The sequence below is a fragment of the Podarcis cretensis genome (genome assembly GCF_951804945.1).
Source record: "Podarcis cretensis genome assembly, chromosome: 15".
NCBI lineage: Eukaryota > Metazoa > Chordata > Lepidosauria > Squamata > Lacertidae > Podarcis > Podarcis cretensis.
Window position 1 is genome coordinate 35,431,877 of NC_137185.1, and position 21,561 is coordinate 35,453,437.

General features: G+C 48.1%; 1 protein-coding gene across 13 annotated transcripts in view; it reads right to left on the reverse strand.

The window, feature by feature from the left end:
* CAMK2B (calcium/calmodulin dependent protein kinase II beta) overlaps window positions 1–21,098 on the reverse strand; it is a 203,923-nt gene extending 182,825 nt beyond the window's left edge. For 7 of the 13 annotated variants that reach the window (XM_079955003.1, XM_079955002.1, XM_079955001.1 and 4 more), the window contains exon 1: window positions 20,893–21,097. In XM_079955003.1, the coding sequence (XP_079811129.1) occupies window positions 20,893–20,957 (65 nt within the window). In that variant the 5' untranslated portion in view covers window positions 20,958–21,097. Of the gene's footprint in view, window positions 1–20,892 lie in introns of all 13 variants that reach the window. The other 6 variants (XM_079954997.1, XM_079954995.1, XM_079955006.1 and 3 more) reach the window with 4 other exon arrangements.
* Window positions 21,099–21,561: the final 463 nt, after the last annotated feature.

The following is a 21,561-nucleotide window of genomic DNA, read 5'->3' on the forward strand; positions in this document are numbered from 1 at the left end:
CTGAAACTGTTCTTAACCTGAAGCACCACTTTAGCTAATGGGGCCTCCTGCTGCTGCCGCACTGCCGGAGCACGATTTCTGTTCTCAACCTGTAGCAAAGTTCTTAACCTGAAGCACTATTTCTGGGTTAGCGGAGTATGTAACTTGAAGTGTATGTAACCTGAAGCATATGTAACCTGAGGTACCACTGTACACTAAACTCATTGGAGGAAAGGTGAGATTTTAAAAAGTATCAAAGAAATGGTTCCTAGTCCATTGAAACAACTACCTTTTAAGCTCTCAGCCAGACCTGGTTAAAATGGCTCAAGGTTCCTGTGCCAGTTATTAGCCTTATTTAGAGATTCTTGGGGGACGCGGGTGGCGCTGTGGGTAAAACCTCCGTGCCTAGGACTTGCTGATCGTAAGGTCGGCGGTTCAAATCCCCACGATGGGGTGAGCTCCCATCGTTCGGTCCCAGCTCCTGCCCACCTAGCAGTTCGAAAGCACCCCTAAGTGCAAGTAGATAAATAGGGACCGCTTTATAGGGGGAAGGTAACAGCGTTTCCATGTGCGGCGGTGGTGCTGGCTTGCCAGTGCAGCTTCGTCACGCTGGCCACATGACCTGGAAGTGTCTTCGGACAGCGCCGGCTCCCGGCCTCTTGAGTGAGATGAGCGCGCAACCCTAGAGTCGGTCACGACTGGCCCTGATGGGCAGGGGTACCTTTACCTTTATACAGATTCTTACTCACACAATGAGGGGGAAGAACATTGCTCCCTGGCCCTGATCCCAGTGTTAGAAACTGATATATAAGCTAATCGCCAAATGGCATCTTAAGCCTAGGTTGCTGTAGCCACAACAAAATGTCTATGCACCTTTTTTTTTTTAACAGTGGGATTTATTATGATGATTCATTTCATTTCCATACTGCATAATTTCATTTCTGTACTGCTTTATATTTTAAAGGGGAAAAACTCAAAGCGGTTTAGAGCAATTAAAACATAAAATAAAACAATCCAGAATAAAACAAATTCAAGCTTCAGGGAAAATATTTCAGATCCTTCTCCAAATGACATGTTGCTTTCCCCAGATTTATTTACCTGCTTAATTTATATAGCTGCCCCACAGAGAAGTACTCTAGAAAGCTAGTGTGGTGTAGTGGTTAGTGTGTCAGACTAGGTCCATGGGTTTAAATCCCCATGAAGCTCACTGGGTGACGTTGGGTCAGTCACAGCCTCTTACCCTACCTCGAAGGGTTGTGGTAGGGATTAATTGAGGAGGGGAGGTGAACTCCCTGGAGAAAAATGTGGGATATACAGTGGTACCTCAAGTTAAGAACTTAATTCGTTCTGGAGGTCCGTTCTTAACCTGAGACTGTTCTTAACCTGAAGCACCACTTTAGCTAATGGGGCCTCCTGCTGCCGCCGCGCCGCCACACGATTTCTGTTCTCATCCTGAAGCAAAGTTCTTAACCTGAAGCACTATTTCTGGGTTAGTGGAGTCTGTAACCTGAAGCGTATGTAACCTGAAGCGTATGTAACCTGAGGTACCACTGTACATGTAAAAAATAAGCTCTTTTGCTTACCTGCTTAAGAAAGCTGGAGAGGCCAGCCATATGGAGATGTCAGTTGCCAACCTAGCATTCAGAGATCTCCACATGGTTGCAGCTGGACCTGCAACAGGAGCAAAACACACCTGGCACCAGGCTAATTTCTAACACTGCCCTGATCCCATCATTGTGTCCCCTGAAAGCCCATAGCCTGTATCTGTACTGGATTTAGAATTGTTGTCTTCTACTGTTAGGATATGTGGAACTGCTTTTAATTATTTTCATATATGGAATTGTTTTCGCTATCAAGGTTTTAAATAAATGTCATTTTATTTATTGTTTGTGTGCTGCCAAAGTTTCCTGTAACAATTGTGGGGTGTGTGGTATGTGCATTTATGCATGTGCGCATATATACATAGATACACACACACACACATATTCTAGCAAGCTGTTTAATTAAATTCTGGTTTTCTAGTTTTAGTTCATTTTTAGTTTTGTTGTATAGGGTCTCCTATACACTGCTTAGAGATGGCTGTGATAAAGCACTATCCCAACAGATAGATGATAGATAGATAGATAGATAGATAGATAGATAGATAGACAGACAGACAGATAGATAGCAGGGGCTGAGTGTGAATTTGAAGATGGTATCATGCATTTATGGCCCTTCTCCCCCCCCACACACAATTTGTTGTAAGTTGCTTGGGGACCTCTGGGTAATTAATAAGCAGCTAACAAGTCATACAAACAAACAAACAAACAAACAAATACAGTGGTGCCTCGAAAGACAAAAAAAATTCGTTCTGCGAGTCTCTTCGTCTAGCAGTTTTTTCGTCTTGCGAAGCACGGCCATTAGCGGCTTAGCGCTATTAGCGGCTATTAGCGGCTTAGGGACGCAGGTGGCGCTGTGGGTTAAAGCCTCAGCGCCTAGGGCTTGCCGATCGAAAGGTCGGCGGTTCGAATCCCTGCGGCGGGGTGCGCTCCCGCTGCTCGGTCCCAGCGCCTGCCAACCTAGCAGTTCGAAAGCACCTCCGGGTGCAAGTAGATAAATAGGGACCGCTTACCAGCGGGAAGGTAAACGGCGTTTCCGTGTGCGGCTCTGGCTCGCCAGAGCAGCGATGTCACGCTGGCCACGTGACCCGGAAGTGTCTCCGGACAGCGCTGGCCCCTGGCCTCTTAAGTGAGATGGGCGCACAACCCCAGAGTCTGTCAAGACTGGCCCGTACGGGCAGGGGTACCTTTACCTTTACCTTTACCTTTACCTTTACCTAGCGGCTTAGAAAAAGGGGGGGAGGGAAAAAACTCGCAAGAAGCAAGCCCATAGGGAAATTCGTCTTGCGAAGCACCTCGAAAAACGGAAAACCCTTTCGTCTAGCGAGTTTTTCGTCTTGCGAGGCGTTCGTCTTGCGGGGCACCACTGTACCTCTAAGCGATTCCACACTTTGGTAATTGTGTGACAAACTGCAATCGTGAATGGGGCTTTTGTCGATGCGGACTGGCGCTTAGGCCTCAGTGGTTTCTTCAGGCTTTTTCAGTCCGGCTTGTAGAGTAACTTCTCGCCTCAGGCCTGCTGAAGTCAGTCAGGGGACTGGCATTCCCAAGCTGCTCCCTCCACGTTCAGCTGCCACGGGAAATTTCTGCTGCTGGGTGGGTAACGGAATAGGCCTCTGATGGTTTCTATCCTCTCCCTTGCCCGGTTCCTGCTCTGTACACCCCCAATCCAAGTTTCCCCTCACACTTTCCATTTCTTCTCAGAGAGCTACTTATCCAGGGGGAAAGGGATCGCTCCAGATCGCTCTCATTCAGAGTTACATGATTAATTTGATATTTTGAGTGAACCAAATAGCTGACTCTTGAGCGGCATTTCACAGCACTTGACAGCCAACTTTCTCCTTTACCCAGTGACACACGCATCCAAAGAGCAAAAAAATAAAATAAAATAAAATTCCAAGGCAAAAATTCAAATTTGACATTCACTTTTTTTATTTTGAGGCCAAAATTCAACTTCAACATCTACACTGGGTGGTGGACTTCAAGGCTGCAGTCAATCAAAAGTCAGATAAGGCCTCATATGAGAAGAAGATAGGGCTCAGTAAGTTGTTATATTAATTGAACAGAAGGTACAGCTTGGAGAAGCACAGGTACAGCTATATTGACCACGTAGTAATAGTTCATTAACAGTATCCAAAATGCACCATACTAATATAATGGCTTAGGGACGCGGGTGGCACTGTGGGTAAAAGCCTCAGCGCCTAGGGCTTGCCGATCGAAAGGTCGGCGGTTCGAATCCCTGCGGCGGGGTGCGCTCCCGCTGCTCGGTCCCAGCGCCTGCCAACCTAGCAGTTCGAAAGCACCCCCGGGTGCAAGTAGATAAATAGGGACCGCTTACCAGCGGGAAGGTAAACGGCGTTTCCGTGTGCGGCTCTGGCTCGCCAGAGCAGCGATGTCACGCTGGCCACGTGACCCGGAAGTGTCTCCGGACAGCGCTGGCCCCCGGCCTCTTGAGTGAGATGGGCGCACAACCCCAGAGTCTGTCAAGACTGGCCCGTATGGGCAGGGGTACCTTTACCTTTACCTTTAATATAATGGCTACAATACCATCAGAGGTAAGAGTGCGCCACCACAATTACCACCAAGTACCACTGCTGTTAAAATAAGGCATGGGTAGGCAAACTAAGGCCCAGGGGCCAGATCTAGCCCAATCGCCTTCTAAATCCGGCCCACGGACGGTCCGGGAATCAGCGTGTTTTTACATGAGTAGAATGTGTTCTTTTATTTAAAATGCATCTCTGGGTTATTTGTGGGGCCCGCCTGGTGTTTTTGCATGAGCAGGATGTGTGTTTTTATTTAAAATGTATCTCTGGGTTATTTGTGGAGCATAGAAATTCTTTCTTTTTTTTCCAAAATATAGTCCGGCCCCCCACAAGGTCTGAGGGACAATGGACCGGCCCCCTGCTGAAAAAGTTTGCTGACCCTGTTAGAAAGCTGTACCTCTTTATACACTGCGCTCAACATGAGAGGTCCTGCTCTGCGCTCCACCAATATATGAGATTCGGCACATGTCCACTAGAAGCAGAGTCTTCTTGCTAGTGGTACACACCATCTTCTGCAAGCTGAGGAAGGAGCCTCCAACACTAAATACCTTTAAGGTTTGGGGACCTTGATTTGGCACATGTAGACATGGGTCTTCAATTCGTTGATTTGCTGTATGGTGTTTTTATCATCCTGCTTGAAACAGGTTCCAAAATGAATGAGCAGAGGACTTTAAAAAAAAAAAAAAAGGAAAGCGGATGTCACTGAAGGGTCCTGCCCAAGAGGACACAAAGAGACAGGTAACTCGCCATTTATGCGCATTCAAGGCACGTGTGACTTAGAATTGCCACCTGTAATACAGGATTGTCCCGTAAAGTGGTGCCTCGCAAGACGAAATTAATCCATTCCGTGAGTCTCTTCGTCTTGCGGTTTTTTCGTCTTGCGAAGCAAGCCCATTGACAGCTTAGCGGATTAGCGCTATTAGCGGTTTAGCGGCTTTTAGCGGATCCGCTGATAAGCGGCTTAGGGCTTAGGAAAAGGGGGGGGGAGGGAAAAAACCCCGCAGGAACTCGCAAGACATTTTCGTCTTGCGAAGCAAGCCCATAGGGAAATTCGTTTTGCGAAGCGCCTCCAAAACGGAAAACCCTTTCGTCTAGCGGGTTTTCCGTCTTGCGAGGCGTTCGTCTTGCGGGGCACCACTGTATTTCAATGCAAAATGCTGTATCCTGTATTGATACAGTTTTGTCCTGTATTTCAGTTTTTTCTCTGTCTCTGCCAAGCTAGGGATCCTCTCCAAATGCATATGCCTGAAAGGGTCTATGAAAGGTCATGTATTTAAACTCTGGGAAGCCAAATGGAGACATATTTACACATGCATGTGCATGTGTGCGCACGTATGTGTGAGATATTCCAGAGGGTCTGTCCTGTTAGGCTGCAATGGATTGTAATGGATCGCTTTGAAGTAACTTCAGCACCAGATTTGGGGGGGATTACACAACCCCATTTGCCCTGCCTGCATTTTGCCAGCACAAAGGTGGCAACCCTGGTGTGACTGCACGCACACATCAGCACAAACCTGGAAGTGGCCCCAACAGAGCTCAAAAATAGCAAAAATGGCATGGAAACAGTGTCTAGCAATCCCACAAGCCTTTGCTGTAGAGAGTTAAGAATTTGAGAAAGGAGGTTTGTAGAGATTGGTTGTGGTGGAGTTTTGTGGATTTGGGTTTTTTTAAGGGTTTCCAGAGATTTAGACAGTGTTTTCAGTTTTTTTCAATGGTGTTCCAAATATACGCACTATCACTTAAACACATAGTGCCTCAGAAAGTATCCCCGTGTAAATGAGGAGTTGCCTGTATTCTGTTGCCCAAAGGCTCACCCAAATCTGGAGTCAGTCTTTACCATCTAAGAGAAGCGAGAGGCTCTGTTAAGCCCAGAAACTAAAATTACCTAACTGCATCACTGACTCCCACATAAGCAGAAATAGGACTGCAGCCTATAGAACATGAAGAGCAATCCTCTGCATGTCTACACAGGAGTAAATCCTGCTGAGTTCAGTGAAGCTTACTTTGATGTTCCTTCAGAAGCTCATTGGCAATTTACACTGCAGAGTCCAAGTACAGAACTAACCAGTGAAAAATCTGTAACGTGCCCATCCACAAGATTAATTCTTTTATTAGAATTAATAACCCCCCTTTCTCTCACTTACAGAGGCACCTAAACACACACACACATCATTTTATGGATTAGATTCAACAATGTACTAAATGAATGGGGGAAAGAAATGCTGCTCAGTGGTCCACCCTTGGGAATCTGCTGCCCCAAGGCTGGATCTAGATCTCTGTACCAGCAAGCAAAAGCATTTTTTTCAAACCATAAGAGCAATTCTTCCTACGCAAGAAGATACACCTTCTTCCTTCCACTCCGAAGTATTTCAAATAGGTAGTGAACCAGTAACACTATTTTGCATCCCTTATTAAACATGAGACCACTGATTGAAATCTATTACAAATAAATAAATAACAATAACAACTATTTCAACTGCCACAATTGCATTCACATTGCCTAAATCCAAGACAAAAAGTGTTTTTTTAATTTGAGTTTAAGTGGCCGTGGAAAATGTACTCCCTCTTCCCTTCTACATAAATTCCACCTCTGTTTGGGTGGCTTTGCTGTCACTGACCTCTAAGGTGGTGGTGGTGGTGGTTGTAATTTTTAATTTTTAATTTAATTTAACTTATACATACCCCGCCCATCTAGCTGGGTTTCCCCAGCCACTCTGGGGTAGGTTAGGAACATTTTAAGTTTTTTTTTTATTATGGTTGGATGCAACAGTGAACACAGTCAGAGGTGGAGTAATTCATGTATGAAAGGAGATGGAAGCCAGAAAACCTGTTTATAGAACAGAAAATGTGTTATACCTGGTCAGACTATTGGTCCACCCAACTCAGTACTGTCTACTCTAAATGGCAACAGCTCTCCGGTCGCTTAACCAAAGGGTCTTTCTTATCACCTGCTGCTACCTGGGATCCTTTCAACTGGAAATGCCAGAGACTGAATCAGCAGGTAAAATAAAGCAAATATTCAGCCTTATGGAGTTCAATGGAACTTGCTTCCTAAGGAGTGTGCTTAATACCGCAAACTTTGTCTCAATGAGATTTCAAAAACTGTGAATGTATTGCATTCTCCAAAGAAGGCTTTAATGGTTAATTACTTTCACTGTTAAAAATGGGGATGAAAGGTGTGATTCCTTTAGCGTCAGCTTCCATCTGTTCACGTATTAAGATAGAAACTAGCATCTTTCCCCATTTTTCTCCTGTCTCTTTATTTTTGCCCTGCTTCCTCTTTCTGGACTTCTTAATCATTCCTATTCCTCCCTTAAATAATCGCTGGTTTTTACATCTTCCATGAGGTGTTATGGCCAGAACTGAATGAGCTAATTCCAATAAATATATAGTACCAGTTTCTTGAGGCCATCATAACGTTTTTAAGCAAAATTATTCATTTCAGTGCATTCATGCCTGGCATTTGGACCACTGGCTTAAATGGTGCTTGTATCTTGCACAGACATCCATTACCATTCCTAGAAGAACTTTCCATGCATACACAACCTAACAGAAAAAGGGGGGGGGGATGGCCACCCTCCCCACCCAGAGTCCACCCCCAGTGCTATCACTGATTTCTGAACAATCAATAAATCTTTCGCTGCAGCAGTAGAGATTCATCATCACTTTTGAATCCCCTGAAGCCCATACATTTGGTATGGAACCATGTACTGAATTTTTAATTTTATTTTCTAAAAACCTGCTTTACCATTTTCATAACAGCTAACTAGTGTATACAAACTAGTTGCTAAGACTGCAATTCTAACCACATCTACTCAGAAGGAAGTCCCATTGAATTCAATGGAGCTTCCCTCCCAGGGAAGTGGTATTAGAATTACAGCCTAGAACAGGGGAAGACTTTCATATCCCAGAATCTGAGCTGTTTCAGGAATTAGCCTGTGTCACTGCGAGCTGGCTGAAATTATTTTCACTGCAGATAATAAAGAGTGCCGGGAACTGATTGTGAAAAATACAACAATCTTATCAAGATTATTGGGACTACAGAGCAACATGAAGTCATTTATAAAGATTTTGAACAATAGCAGGCCCAGGATGGAACCCTGTGGCAAGCCCCTTTTCACTTTTTCCCATGATGAGGAACCACTGGTGAGCACTCTTTGCGTTCGATTAGTCAACGAGCTAAAAATCCACCTAACAGGAACATTGCCTACCCACATTGTACCAGCTTCTCTGCAAGAATATACAGTAGTACCTCAGATTAAGCATTTAATTCGTTCCGGAGGTCCGTACTTAACCTGAAACTGTTCTTAACCTGAAGCACCACTTTAGCTAATGGGGCCTCCCGCTGCCGCCGCACGATTTCTGTTCTCATCCTGAAGAAAAGTTCTTAACTTGAAGCACTATTTCTGGGTTAGCGGAGTCTGTAACCTGAAGTGTATGTAACCTGAAGCATATGTAACCCAAGGTACCACTGTAATGGGCGACTCTGTCAAAAGCCTTACTGAAATTAAGATAAGTTATATCCACAGCATTCCTCTGATCTTCCAAGCTTATAACTCTTTCTCTCTCTATATATATATACATAAAAGAATAGTCTGACATGACTTGTTTCTGAGAAACACATGCAGATTTTTAGTAATCGCAGTAACCTTTTTTAAGAACTCACAAACAAACTGTTTAATGATGTGTTCAAGGACCTTTCCTGGTAATAAGCTGACCAGTTGGTAGCTGCCTATGTCCTCTTGTTTCCCCTTTTTGAAGAAGGGGACATTTTCCCACTTCTGGTCCACCTTACTTGTTCTCCAAGAGTTCTCAAAGATTATAGACACAGGCTCTGTACCTGCTGCCAAAAGCAGCTTGCCGGGTAGAGCAGAGTCACTAGGGTAGCTTGCTGGAAGGTGGATCAGTGTTGCTCACTGGGAGGGAAAGGGGATGGGGCAATGCAGCCAGCAAGGTGCAAAAGCACCAGTAGAGCCAATCCAGTACTCCTGCCAGTGCATTTGCACCATGCCACCTTCCGCACCCACCACCTCTCCCAGTAAGCAACAGCAACCCACCTGCTGGGAAGCTAGCAGAGTAGCCCTGCTCACCCAGCAAGCAGCTTCTACCTGCTACCCTGCTTGCCAATTTGCTTCCAGGATAAATTCAAGGTGTCAGTTTTGACTTCTAAAGCCATAAATGCTATAGAGCCAGAATATGTCAAGAACCACTAAGTCTGCAGAAAAATATATATAATTTATTTATTGGTGGGTTTATTACCTGCTTTTTGAGGACGTCCTCCACAAAGTGGCTTAAAGCATATAAATCCAGATCCATAAAAGCATGTTTAAAAATATAACCAGTAATAATAAAAAAATTAAAACCTAAAGAGGCCACAGTTAACTTAGCTAAACCCACACCCCAATACATGGTTACTATTTATGATTCCATATTAAAACCTATCGAGAACAGAAATAGAAATTTGGACATGCCTGCTTTGATTTCCCGCACTAGCAGAATTATCGTAGGTGCCCCCCTACCCAGTTTCAAAAAATTGGAACAAGTGCCCTATGGTGGTCTGTCTCAGCGGCGTAGCGTGGGTTGTCAGCACCCGGGGCAAGGCAAGTAATTTGCAAGTAATTTGCGCCCCCTAACCCGTGGATTTGCGCCCCCTAACCCTAACCCCCAGATGTTGCGTCCGGTGCGGCCGGGCCCCCCTGCACCCCCCCACGCTGCGCCACTGGTCTGTCTGGCCCCATTGCTGCTATTTTATCACAGCAAAGTGTTGTAGACAAATATAATCTGGTTTTACGCTGCTTCTCCCTTTTACCCTATTTAGTTTTACTGGGTCAAAACAATTGGGTTTGGATTTTTATGCATTATTCAGTACAGGGGTTTTTTTTTGGGGGGGGGAGACTTGACTATTTTATGGAAACATAGAATATAAATTCTGATAATAAACAGAAATTCAAACAAGAAGTTAGACATTTCAACAAACGCCCCTAGTAATAACAACAACAAAAGCACCAAAACAGCAGTCAAACAACCATGTAACAACAGACAGAATAAAAACATCATCCGCTTAAACACCCAAGAGAATTTAAAACATCTTGACTTGTCACCTGGAACTTAGCGAAGTAGATGACATAAAAGTGTCCTTGAGGAAGGAATAGCACAGCTAAAGTATCCCTACACGTAAGATTTCTGAATATCTCCTTGCTCTCATCATCTTTAAAACCTGTACGCAAAGACTCTTTGAACCCTGGGCATATGCAAAGTCCACACCACACATTTAAAGATCATGACTTCCTCCATATAATCCTGGGAACTGTCATTTGTTAAGGGTGCAGGGAACTATAGCTTTGTGAGAGGAAAACTACAATTCTCAGGATTCTTTGCAGAAAGTAAAAAGGTAAAGGGACCCCTGACCATTAGGTCGAGTAGTGGCCGACTCTGGGGTTGCGGCGCTCATCTCGCTTTATTGGCCGAGGGAACCGACGTGCAGCTTCCAGGTCATGTGGCCAGCATAACTAAGCCGCTTCTGGTGAACCAGAGCAGCACACAGAAACGCCGTTTACCTTCCCGCCGGAGCGATACCTATTTATCTACTTGCACTTTGAGGTGCTTTCAAACTGCTAGGTTGGCAGGAGCAGGGACCAAGCAACGGGAGCTCACCCCGTCGCGGGGATTCGAACTGCCAACCTTCTGATCGGCAAGTCCTAGGCTCTGTGGTTTAACCCACAGCGCCACCCGCGTTAAATATGTATTGTGGAGATCCCAACTGTTCATTGATCAGCCTCTGTATATTGCTTCTGCAAAAACGCCTTAGTCTCCTGTGCTGTGCTGCTCCACTCCCTGCAGAAACGCCACATTCCTGCAGCTCTCACAACCCCCTGCTCCTCCATATTCCCTGTAACAATATAAATAATGCACCAATGTGCATAGCATCTAACAGAATTACACAGGTGGAAGATTATAATTGATCATGATGATACTCCGCCTTTTATCCAAGGAGCTCCCTGCTTTATTCCCACAAAATACCATGTAAGGCAAGTCTTAAAACAGACTGACTGCCGCCATGACAGAGTCAGGATTAGAACCCTGGTCTCCCCACTCCTAGTCCAGTGCTTTCTCCATTATACCACACTACCTCTCAATTCAAGCCACTAGACTCGAGGATAAGTCAAAGGCCATGTGGAAAAGGGATCTGAATGAAGGCGGGGGAGAGGTGGCACAAATCATATCAGGGAGGCATGTCCCAGGCTGGACCCCACCTTGTAACATCAAAACGTACAAAATGGCCAGGTTTTCTGAATGCCCCAATTTGTAACCTGCCCCTGCTACTGCTTTAAATGCAATATACTGTGAATTTAATATTCTTCGAGTCCTTCCCATGAAAACTTCGCTAAAGCAGACCTCCGTAATCTGCATTCTTTCTGATTTAGCATATATTAGGAACCTATATCACTTGTTATTCCAGACATTGCTCTTAAGGCAGCCAAATTTAATGCATCCCATCATTGTGTTTATATATGGAGGAGTGAGATGTACTGTAACATATCTGAAAATATGCCATGAGGTAGCTTGCATAACATGGGATATATAGAGATGAACAGACCTGCCATGCGTATTCAAGTTGCTTTTTTTTTTTTAAACACACATGAGAAAAGGATGTCTAGGGTACTCTAGATCAGTGTTTCCCAACCTTGGGCCTCCAGCTGTTTTCGGACTACAATTCCCATCATCCCTGACCACTGGTCTTGCTAGCTAAGGTTGATGGGAGTTGTAGTCCAAAAACAGCTGGAGGCCCAAGGTTAGGAAACACTGCTCTAGATAATCTCCCCACCCCACCCTCCCTGCTCAGGATAAAGTAGTAACCAACTGATATTTTGTTCTCGAGTCCCCAAACATAAGAACAGTCTCCTGGACCAGGCCAAAGGTCCAGCATCCTCTTCTGATAGCGAGCAGGACGCAAATGCAGAGGTCTCTTCCTGGTGTGATGCTGAGGACTACAACTGGTAAACAGAGGCATAGTGCCCGACAGTGGATCAGGTTCTTCTGCCTCCATCATGTTCTGCATCCCAACCTTTTCATGCTGAGTGGGGAAGTCAGGGCTGATTCATGCACCTCCTCCTGCTTTTAAACACTGTGTGTTGAAGTGAATGCCTGGACATAATTTCTATACGTATTATATTGGAAGCAAAGCCAATATTTTTCAATGCGCCTTGTAACAGTGCTGGAAGTTGTGGGCCATGGTTTGGGAGAAAAGCTGAAGGCTCCGGCCCACCAGCAGCAGCCCAGCGATGCCAGGGAGAAACTCTGAATGTGCAGGTTTGCTGTGATACGTCTTTGATTTTACCAACCAAAAAATAATAATAATCCAATTTTATTACGCAAAACCAAGAATATTTATGGTGATCCGTTGTTGCAGGGGCCATAGGCCGGTGCCTGCTCTGCCCATTGGGCAATCTGGCTCTGCTTGGGAATGCTTCTATGGAGATGAATCCCAGAATTCTCCCCACCTCATACGTCCTTCCTTCCTTTAGACAGAAGCAGACAAAGTGTTTGGAACTGGACCAGGGGAAGAAGTGGCTCCCATGGCTGGGGTGGGGACTGCCATTTCCTCATGCTAGCAATGGGGCAGCCACCTGGAGGAGGAAGGCCTCGGTCCAGTATACCTGAAGGAGCGTCTCCACCCACATTGTTCTGCTAGGACACTGAGGTCTAGCGCCGAGGGCCTTCTGGCGGTTCCCTCACTGTGAGAAGCCAAGTTACAGGGAACCAGGCAGAGGGCCTTCTCGGTAGTGGCACCCGCCCTGTGGAATGCCCTCCCACCAGATGTCAAAGAAAAGAACAACTACCAGACTTTTAGAAGACATCTGAAGGCAGCCCTGTTTAGGGAAGCTTTTAATGTTTAAAGGACTATTGTATTTTAATATTTTGTTGGAAGCTGCCCAGAGTGGCTGGGGAAACCCAGCCACGATAGGCGGGGTATAAATAATAAATTATTATTATTATAGATCACAGCCTTTAAGCAAACATAGAGCTGGAAAGGGTTCAGAGAAAGGCGACCCAAATGAAGAAGGGGCAGAGCAATTTCCCTACGTGGAAATGTTACAGCATTTGCAACTTTTCTCTAAAATAAGTAAGAGGTGATAGAAGTTTACAAAACTATACGAGGCATGCCGAATGTGGATAGAGAAAAGTTTCCCCCTCTCTAACAACTACTAAAACTTGTGGACATCCAATGAAGCTGAATGTTGGAAGATTCAAGACAGAGAAAAGAAAGTACTCATAAACTATGGAACTCACTGCCACAGGAGGCAGAGATGGGCACCAACTTGGATGGCTTTAGAAGACGACTGGACATATGCATGGAGGCCAATGCTATCAACAGCTACTAGCCAAAATGGCTATATTCTATCTCTGCTGTCGGAAGAAGCATGCTGGAAATCAGAGGTGGGCAGAGAACTGTTGTGCTGATGTCCCGCTTGCAGGCTTCCCATGGGCATCTGGTCGGCCACTGTGAGAAGACGATGCTGGACTAGATGAGCCATTGGCTTCATTCAGCAGGCTCTTACATTATTAGGAAAGCAGATCACACTTAGAAGTCATGGGCAACAAGTATGTGGACCACACCAAGGTTCCTCCCTAATGGCTGGCCAAACTGCTGCGGTGGCACCGGAGAGATACCAGTTGCAGTCCAATTTCTGTGAGGGCAGAGAAAGCTGTCAGTTCGGGTGGAATCAAAACTTCACACAGTTGAGCAGAGGGGGCAGGCTGAGGAAAGACGTTGAAAAGGCAAGTTGCCCGAAAAGAGAGGCAAACTGCCCGAAAGACGGAGCAGAGAACGGAACAGTCTGAGAAAAGAGGCATCAGAAAGAAGGGGAGGAGGAGGAGCAGGGAGCTTAAGGCAAAGGCCAGCGGAGACAGGGAGCTGAATCAAGAATGGGCTTAACTAGAGAGGAGACTCTGAAGAAATTACACAGCATGCATGCTTAGGAAGAGCTGTATACTCTGGAGAAAGGTGTGTCACAGAAGCTGGTTAAAAGGAAGCTAAAGGAAGGCGAGTTTGGAGACCATACATGAACTACTATAAAGGTAATGGTAAAGGGACCCCTGATCATTAGGTCCAGTCGCGGACGACTCTGGGGTTGTGGCGCTCATCTCGCTTTACTGGCCGAGGGAGCCAGCATTTGTCCACAGACAGCTTCCAGGTCATGTGGCCAGCATGACTAGCTGCTTCTGGCAAACCAGAGCAGCAGACGGAAATGACGTTTACCTTCCCGCCAGAGCAGTACCTATTTACCTACCTGCACTTGACGTGCTTTCAAACTGCTAGGTTTGCAGGAGCAGGGACCGAGCAACGGGAGCTCACCCCGTCATGGGGATTCGAACTGCTGACATTCTGATCGGCAAGCCCTAGGCTCTGTGGTTTAGACCACAGCACCACCCATACATGTAACTGAAATAATCTCTCCCATTCACTCCCGCCTCCACTAAGATATCAATTGCTACTAGGCATGATGGCTGTACTAAGTTCAGTACAAGGCAATATGCCTCTGAAAACCAGTGACTTCAAAGGGAACTTGAGCAGGAGGGTGTTACAGCATTCAGATCCTGGTTGGAGGCTTTCCAAAGGTTGGCTACTGTAGGAACAGAATCCTGGACTGGGTGGGCCTTTGGAATGATCCAGCACAGCTCTCCTTATGTCCATTCCCTTTCTTTGTTTTCCCTGCTTTAGAATTTAAACAGCAGGCTCCTTGGGGCAGGGAGCTGTCCTCTCGTACAGTGGTGCCTCGCAAGATGAAATAAATCCGTTCCGCGAGTCTCTTCGTCTAGCGGTTTTTTTCGTCTTGCGAAGCATGGCTATTAGTGGCTTAGCAGCTATTAGCGGCTTAGCGGCTATTAACGGCTTAGCGGCTTAGCAGCTATTAGCGGCTTTAAAAAAAAGGAAACAAACTCGCAAGAACTCACAAGACGTTTCGTCTTGCGAAGCAAGCCCATAGGGAAATTCGTCTTGCGGAACGACTCAAAAAACGGAAAACTCTTTCGTCTAGCGAGTTTTTCATCTTGCGAGGCGTTCGTCTTGCGGGGCACCACTGTACCATATTACTCAGTGGAGGCTACTGCATTTGAGTGTCCCACCAACCTCAGTCTGCTCTAGGTCAGCCTTAATCTCTCCAGCTAATCTCAGTGTTGCCCCCTGGAGAACTCAAAAGTTGGGGGGAGGATGGGGACAGAAGTAGTTGGCTGCTGTGCCTGTCATTGGCTCTGGGTCAAGAGAAAAGGCTTTCTCTATGGTGGCATCCAAGCTATAGAAATCGCCTCCTAGACAGATTAACTTTGGCCTGTCATTGCTCGTATTCTGTCACCAAATAAAGACTTTTCTGTTGAGGCAAGCGTTTGATGTGCTTTCTCATTCGCGTCTCCCTGCTGTATTGATCTGCACTGCTGCCGTCTTATTGTATTGGATTTGTATGATATTTTGTCCGATTCATTTTTTAAAACTTTGTAAGCCACCTGCAGCGGGAAATTGGTGTGAAAACCCCAAGAATAAATAAATACCGCAGCACTGTGACCTGGTGACCCTAAGGGGAGGGATTAGGCAGGGGTGGCGCAATCCATTTTGCCACCTGAGGCTAAACTGGAAGAGCCGTCCCGCCCTGTTGCTGCTCCTCCTGCCACCACATCTGCTGCTGCCAACACCACCTGCTCTGCCGCCACCATGCGCCCTGCCAGGCGGTGCCAATTTCAGGCAAGATTGTGCAAATTTGGGGCGAGATCTCGCCCCATATGAATCTGATCTTGCCTGAAATCAGCACTGATGGTGATGGTTCACCTGCAGGACTGCTGCCTGGGGGGCTTTTAACACCCGAGTCAGAGGCCTTGCCCTCCTTCATCAATGGCTGGGCTGGCTCTGGGTTAGGACAAAAAAGTAAAGGCAACTGGCAAGGGGAAAGAGCTGCACCTAATTGCACATTTTGATCTGAACCAGAAGCAACCCAAGTGGTACCCTCCAGATGTTGCCAGACTACAACTCCCATAATCTCTGGCCTTTGGCTGTTGTAGTCCTCCAGCAACAACTGGAAGACACCATCTAGGCCAGGCTTCCTCAAACTGGGCCCTCCAGATGTTTTTGGCCTACAACTCCCATGATCCCTGGCTAGCAGGACCAGTGGTCAGGGATGATGGGAATTGTAGTCTCAAAACATCTGGAGGGCCCAGTTTGAGGAAGCCTGATCTAGGCCGTATCTGACAGGAACCAATTCTTTGTCGCCATGCTTCTGGTGTGGCCAACTTGTGGGATGCTTTTTCGTTTTCTTACTCCTCAGTTCTCTCCCTCCCTTGTGCTTGCACACATTCAGCGAACTACAACACAAAACACATGCCACAAATAGTTAAGATGGGGTCGCAGAAGCCTGGAGGAGAAGACCAAAGAGCCAAGTTATTTATGAAATAGCTCTGGGACTGCAGGAGTCTCTATTCTTCAGTGGTTAGTAGAGAGGAAATTAATCTAGCTCCCAAAGGCAAAGAGCAGTGAATATTATCCTAGGTGAAAAGGTTCTGAATGTGAAATGGCAAACTCCTGAATGACGGATGCCAGCAAGGTTGTTCCTCTGAGGGAGAAATTCCAAGCACTGAAGACCACAGGATATAGTTGATACTGTCATCCCATATCACGGCTTTTGAGATTAATGCAAATCACAGGCCTTTCCCTCCACCTGTCACATTAAAGTTTTTCCAGATTTGGAAACAGGGTTTTTTCTTTTTCTGATGAAAGCGTAGAGTTCTGGAGAAATCCACCTGGGATTCTACACTCAATAACAGATATAGCTAACAGCACTACTATTGCGGACAAAAACAACAACAACCACAGTCTAAGAATCAAAGATAATTATGGCAAAATAATCAAGAAGAGTAAGAGACTGATACAGGAGACGGGGAAGACCAAAACCACAAAATCAGCAATGCTCTTAACAAGGAGGAAGTGGGTAATAGGCTTCTTATGAAGTGGGCTCCAGTCCATCAGAGCTTATGCCGTAATATATCAAATAGCCTAAAATGCTAGAGAACTCTTTATGGGTTTCCTGTAACAGACTAAGATGTCTCTCTGGAGCTGGCAGCAGAGTACAAGTGTTGAATGGGAGAGTATTTCAGAAAATGGACAGATACAGGCTTAGTCTGTCGATCCTGAACAGAATCCAATTCTTGAATTAAGAGGATGCGGCCTAATTACCCTTAAGTCTTAAAACTTCTGCTTATGCTACTGAAATTGTGTAGCCACACACCTAAGTCCGTTCGATTTCCCTAAGAGAGTCCCGCCCTCTATAAAGGTGTCGCCTTTGCTCCCCACTTCTTCTGGGAGGAAGAAGGAAGGAAGGAGCCGCATCACAAAGATGCTAAAAGAAAGGCAGATTTGGGCTGCGTCCAGAATCACAATTCCCCCCCCCCCTCAGTTTCTAGGAAGAACAGCAGCCTGCTGACAGCCAGGTGAACCAGGAAGGCAGGCCTAGGGAATATGGCCTTCCACATTTGAGAGCCTCTCAATTCACCATTGCAAAATGAGATGCATTAAGTACAGAGTGAGGAATCCGCCTTACAGTAACTTCAGAGGATCGGCCTATCTTCTTCAGTGTTGTCTACACTGACTGTCAGAGGCTCTCCAGGATTTCAGACAAGTCCTCCATGGAGATGCCAGGGATAAAATATGGGCCCTTCTGAATGCAAGCCCATGCTAACCTATGACACTTCCTCAAATACACGTGTGCTCTGAGTCATGGGAGTTTGCAGCTGCCTGCAACTCAGACACACTGATTCCAAAGATTGTGGGGGGCTGACAACTGTTACTCAAAGGGCATAACACACTTAGCAGCCCTCTCACCTTAATTATTGACTCAGGTGTCCCAGGTCTGAGCCCAGGCATGAAAAGCAGGTCTAGGATCACCTTAAGAACAGAACATTTAGTAAATGCAGGTGCTTCCTTTTCTGTTTCCCCCCAGTACTTTTGATCTAGGATTGCAGGGGAAAAATAGCCTGACCTGCTCCTGCATCCTCTAACAGCAGTTTAATCTGCTGGTACCATTAAAAAAAACAACAAAAAAACTTCACCCTCTAATTCCTGAAGACCAAATTACTCTTTAGGCACAGTCACAGAGGTCAGTTCAAAAGATGGCAATCCTAAATTAGTATTGGCATGTCCAAGAGCTGCTCAACATATTGCTGAGCTGCATGCCCATGTTCACCAATTAGTGCCCATTCAACAAGATGCTTTAGTGACTAAGGAGGGGGGATGGTCAGAATACCAGGACCAGGGGAGTAATCCCATGAAGCTGATTGGCTGGTGATTCAGGAGAGGCAGGTGCGGGAGAACTTAAGATTCAGTTCACATTTAAAGCCAAAATTATCAAAGTCACGTTTTCTGAAATAATATGAGAACTGAAACATAGCCATCCCTCGAAATCTGCACTTATCCAACTTTTGCAATGATCCATCCAACAAATGTTTACAAAAATGCACATAGATTAGGTGAAAGTGTGCATAAGAATGAATATATTAGTGAAAATAGCATACAAAAAAAATGCATATTAGAAAGAGTTGTTAGTCAACAAGATGGATATTAGTATTTTTAAAAATGCATTTATTAGGATAAATTTACACTAAAAATTCTGGAGAATATTCAAGAGGATTTTTAAAAAGAAAATTCATGAATTGCTGCAGCAGACATGTGATGAACCAAAGGCTGGAGAAATGAGAAGCTGTGAGAACCGAAATTGACAGTCCCTACCACCCCTAAGGACAGGCAAAAGGAAGTACTTCTTTACATAGTGGATAATATTGCTGCCACAAGGTGTGGTGGTAGCCACTGGTTTTAAATTGGGATTAGGCAAATACACTGAGCTTGCTAGTTCAGCTGACTATATGCTACCTCCAAGTTCAGATGCAACATGGCTCTGAATACCAGTTGATTAGGAAGAACAGCAGCAAAAAAGCAATTGCCCTCACATCCAGCTTGTGGATCCCTAAAGAGACATCTGACAGGCCACTGTAGACAACAGGAAGCCTTTGGTTTCGTCCAGAAGCGCTATTTTGAAGGTCTCTATCTTCTTCCCAGTTCCCACTTTTATCATGTCTGGGGCTGTTCATGGCCGGACACTCTCTGCAAGGCTCACTCCTTGCAACATCTTATTATAGGGCATGGAGCCTATTCAGGAGCAGCAGGCAAAGAGGAAACCCAAGCTTCGAAACTGTGCAGAATGCCAAGCACACACACAAAGCTCAGCCGGCCTGGCCAGCAGCCAGGCTGCTGGAGAAAGCTTGCAACACCTAGCAAAGGATGCCTGGAATACTGACTTGTCTCACACCCCAGCAATAGGCTGGCTTTTCCCGCTGCAGAGATGCCACCATCCCTGGAGCCGGGTGGCCGAGCCCTGGCTGTTCCAACGCCAAGCTTCCCGTTATTCCATTCCGCCAGGACTACCCCTTCCCAAGAGACCTCTAGGCAGGCTGGAGAGTGCCCCCGAGCATGTGCAGAGTCCCCCCACTAGTGAGCGATCCCACGCAAGGAGAGTAGAGCGGGCTGATTTACGCCGGCGGCACCTCTCCTTTAAAAGGAGGAAGGTAAGACTGCACCAATGGGCGAGTGGGCTCCCCACCCCTCCCCACTCTTACGCAATACACCCGCTCCAAGGCCCTGACCGGATCTGAGCAAGAGGCAACTACTACTCCCAACCCCCCACCCCGATCCACGCATTATTTCCTCTCCGCTCCTCCAATCGCCATTTCCTCCCCCTCGCCTTTCAGGTGTCGTGTCTCCCCCCCCCCCCCCAGCAAAGAGCAACCCCGCTTCTTCCTCTCCACCCTCCCCTCGGTTTTTCCTCGCCAGGCAGACGCGCTGCCAGCCACCCCCGCTCCCCAGCGTGGAGCCAGGCAACCAGCTCGCCAGCTCCCCCTCCCCACGCCGCGTCCCCACTCCGCAGCCCACGCACTCGTCAGCGCGCGGGCGGAGAGAGCGCACCTCCCGGCGAGGGGGAGCCCCCCGCGTGTCTCCCCCTCCCCACCCCGCACAGCCAACTGCCCGAGCCGCTGCCAAAGAACATCCGATCGCCGTAGCGATCCCTTCCCTTGCTCCCCCGGGGGCTACCCGCCCCGCCGCCACGTGCTTTTGCTGCGCGCCCGCGGGAGCCCGGCGAGCAAGCGGTTCTCCCGGCTGGAGAGCCCAGCAGCAGCAGCAGCAGCAGCACCGCCACTGCAGTGAAGGCGCAACCCTCCGCAGCCACCCCTCTCCTTCCTCGGCGCCGCCGGGAAATCAATCTTCGACGGAGGGAAGCGGCAGGGCGGCGTCGGGACCGAGAGAAAGGCGCCCCCACCCCAAAAAAGGATCGCGGGTTGGAGAGGGATCGCCCGCCCCCACGCATCCGATTGTTGCCTGGTGGGGCTCCGCAGCGTGCGTCATGGCTGCGCAGCGCGGGCGAGCCCCTCACTCTCTCCAGGACAGATCCCCCACCCCCCCCCCGACGAGCCACGCTGGGGAAGGGGCTGCCACCGCCCCGCTGCTCGCCTTCCGCGCCACCAGGCCCGCCTCGCCCTAGCCAGCCCCCGGCCGGGCCTCCCAGACTGCAAGCCGTGGGGCAGGCAGCCGGTTAGCCGTCCAGGCCCCGACGCAAACCCCGAAGCGGCCAGAGGGGAGTGGGATCCGTCTTTGCTTTAGGGTGGGGGGGGGGAGAGGGTGCTGGGGGGGGGTCGCCCCTGCGCGTCTCCTCTCCCGCCCGTGCGAGGCGCCGGCTCCTTACTTGCCAATTTCCTCGTACAGCTGATACTCGTCGGTGAAGCGGGTGCAGGTCACGGTCGTGGCCATCGCGGCTGCAGCTTCGCTCCGCAATGAGCCGCCCGGGCTCCGCTCCGGCTTGGGCTCCGGCTGGCAGCGGGGGGAGGAGGGGCGGGGGCGCGAGCTTGGCTGGCAGGCGGGGAGGAGGAGGAGGAGGAGGAGGGAGGAAGGAAGGAGGGAGGGGGGGCGACGCCGCCGCTTCAGATCGGGGTGAGCGAGAGAGAGAGACGCCCAGCCTGCTGCGTGCGGCAGAAGGCGGCTCCTGCAACGCGAGCGAAGCTCCTCGGCGAACAGCGATCCCGGCACTGGGCAGGGGAGGGCCGCCGGCAAGCGGCAGCCTCGGGGGAGGGCGATCCACCCTACCGCGCACCAGGAGGGGGGGCGTCGCTGCAGCCCCTTTCCCCGGCGCCGCCCAAGCGGAGCGCGCTGCTCAGCCTCGACGGGGCGGCGCAGGTGGTGGCGGGGGGGGGGGGGGGGCGAGTCGGGATCGCCCGCAGCTCGAGGAAGCGGCTCGCTCGGACCTCGCGGGTTCCCTCTTTCTTTCTTTCTCCCCAACCCCGGTCCGCCCGCACCTGCCTCGGGGAACTGCCGCGCGCAACGAAGGGGCCGTTCCCCACGTGCGCCGCCCAACCCC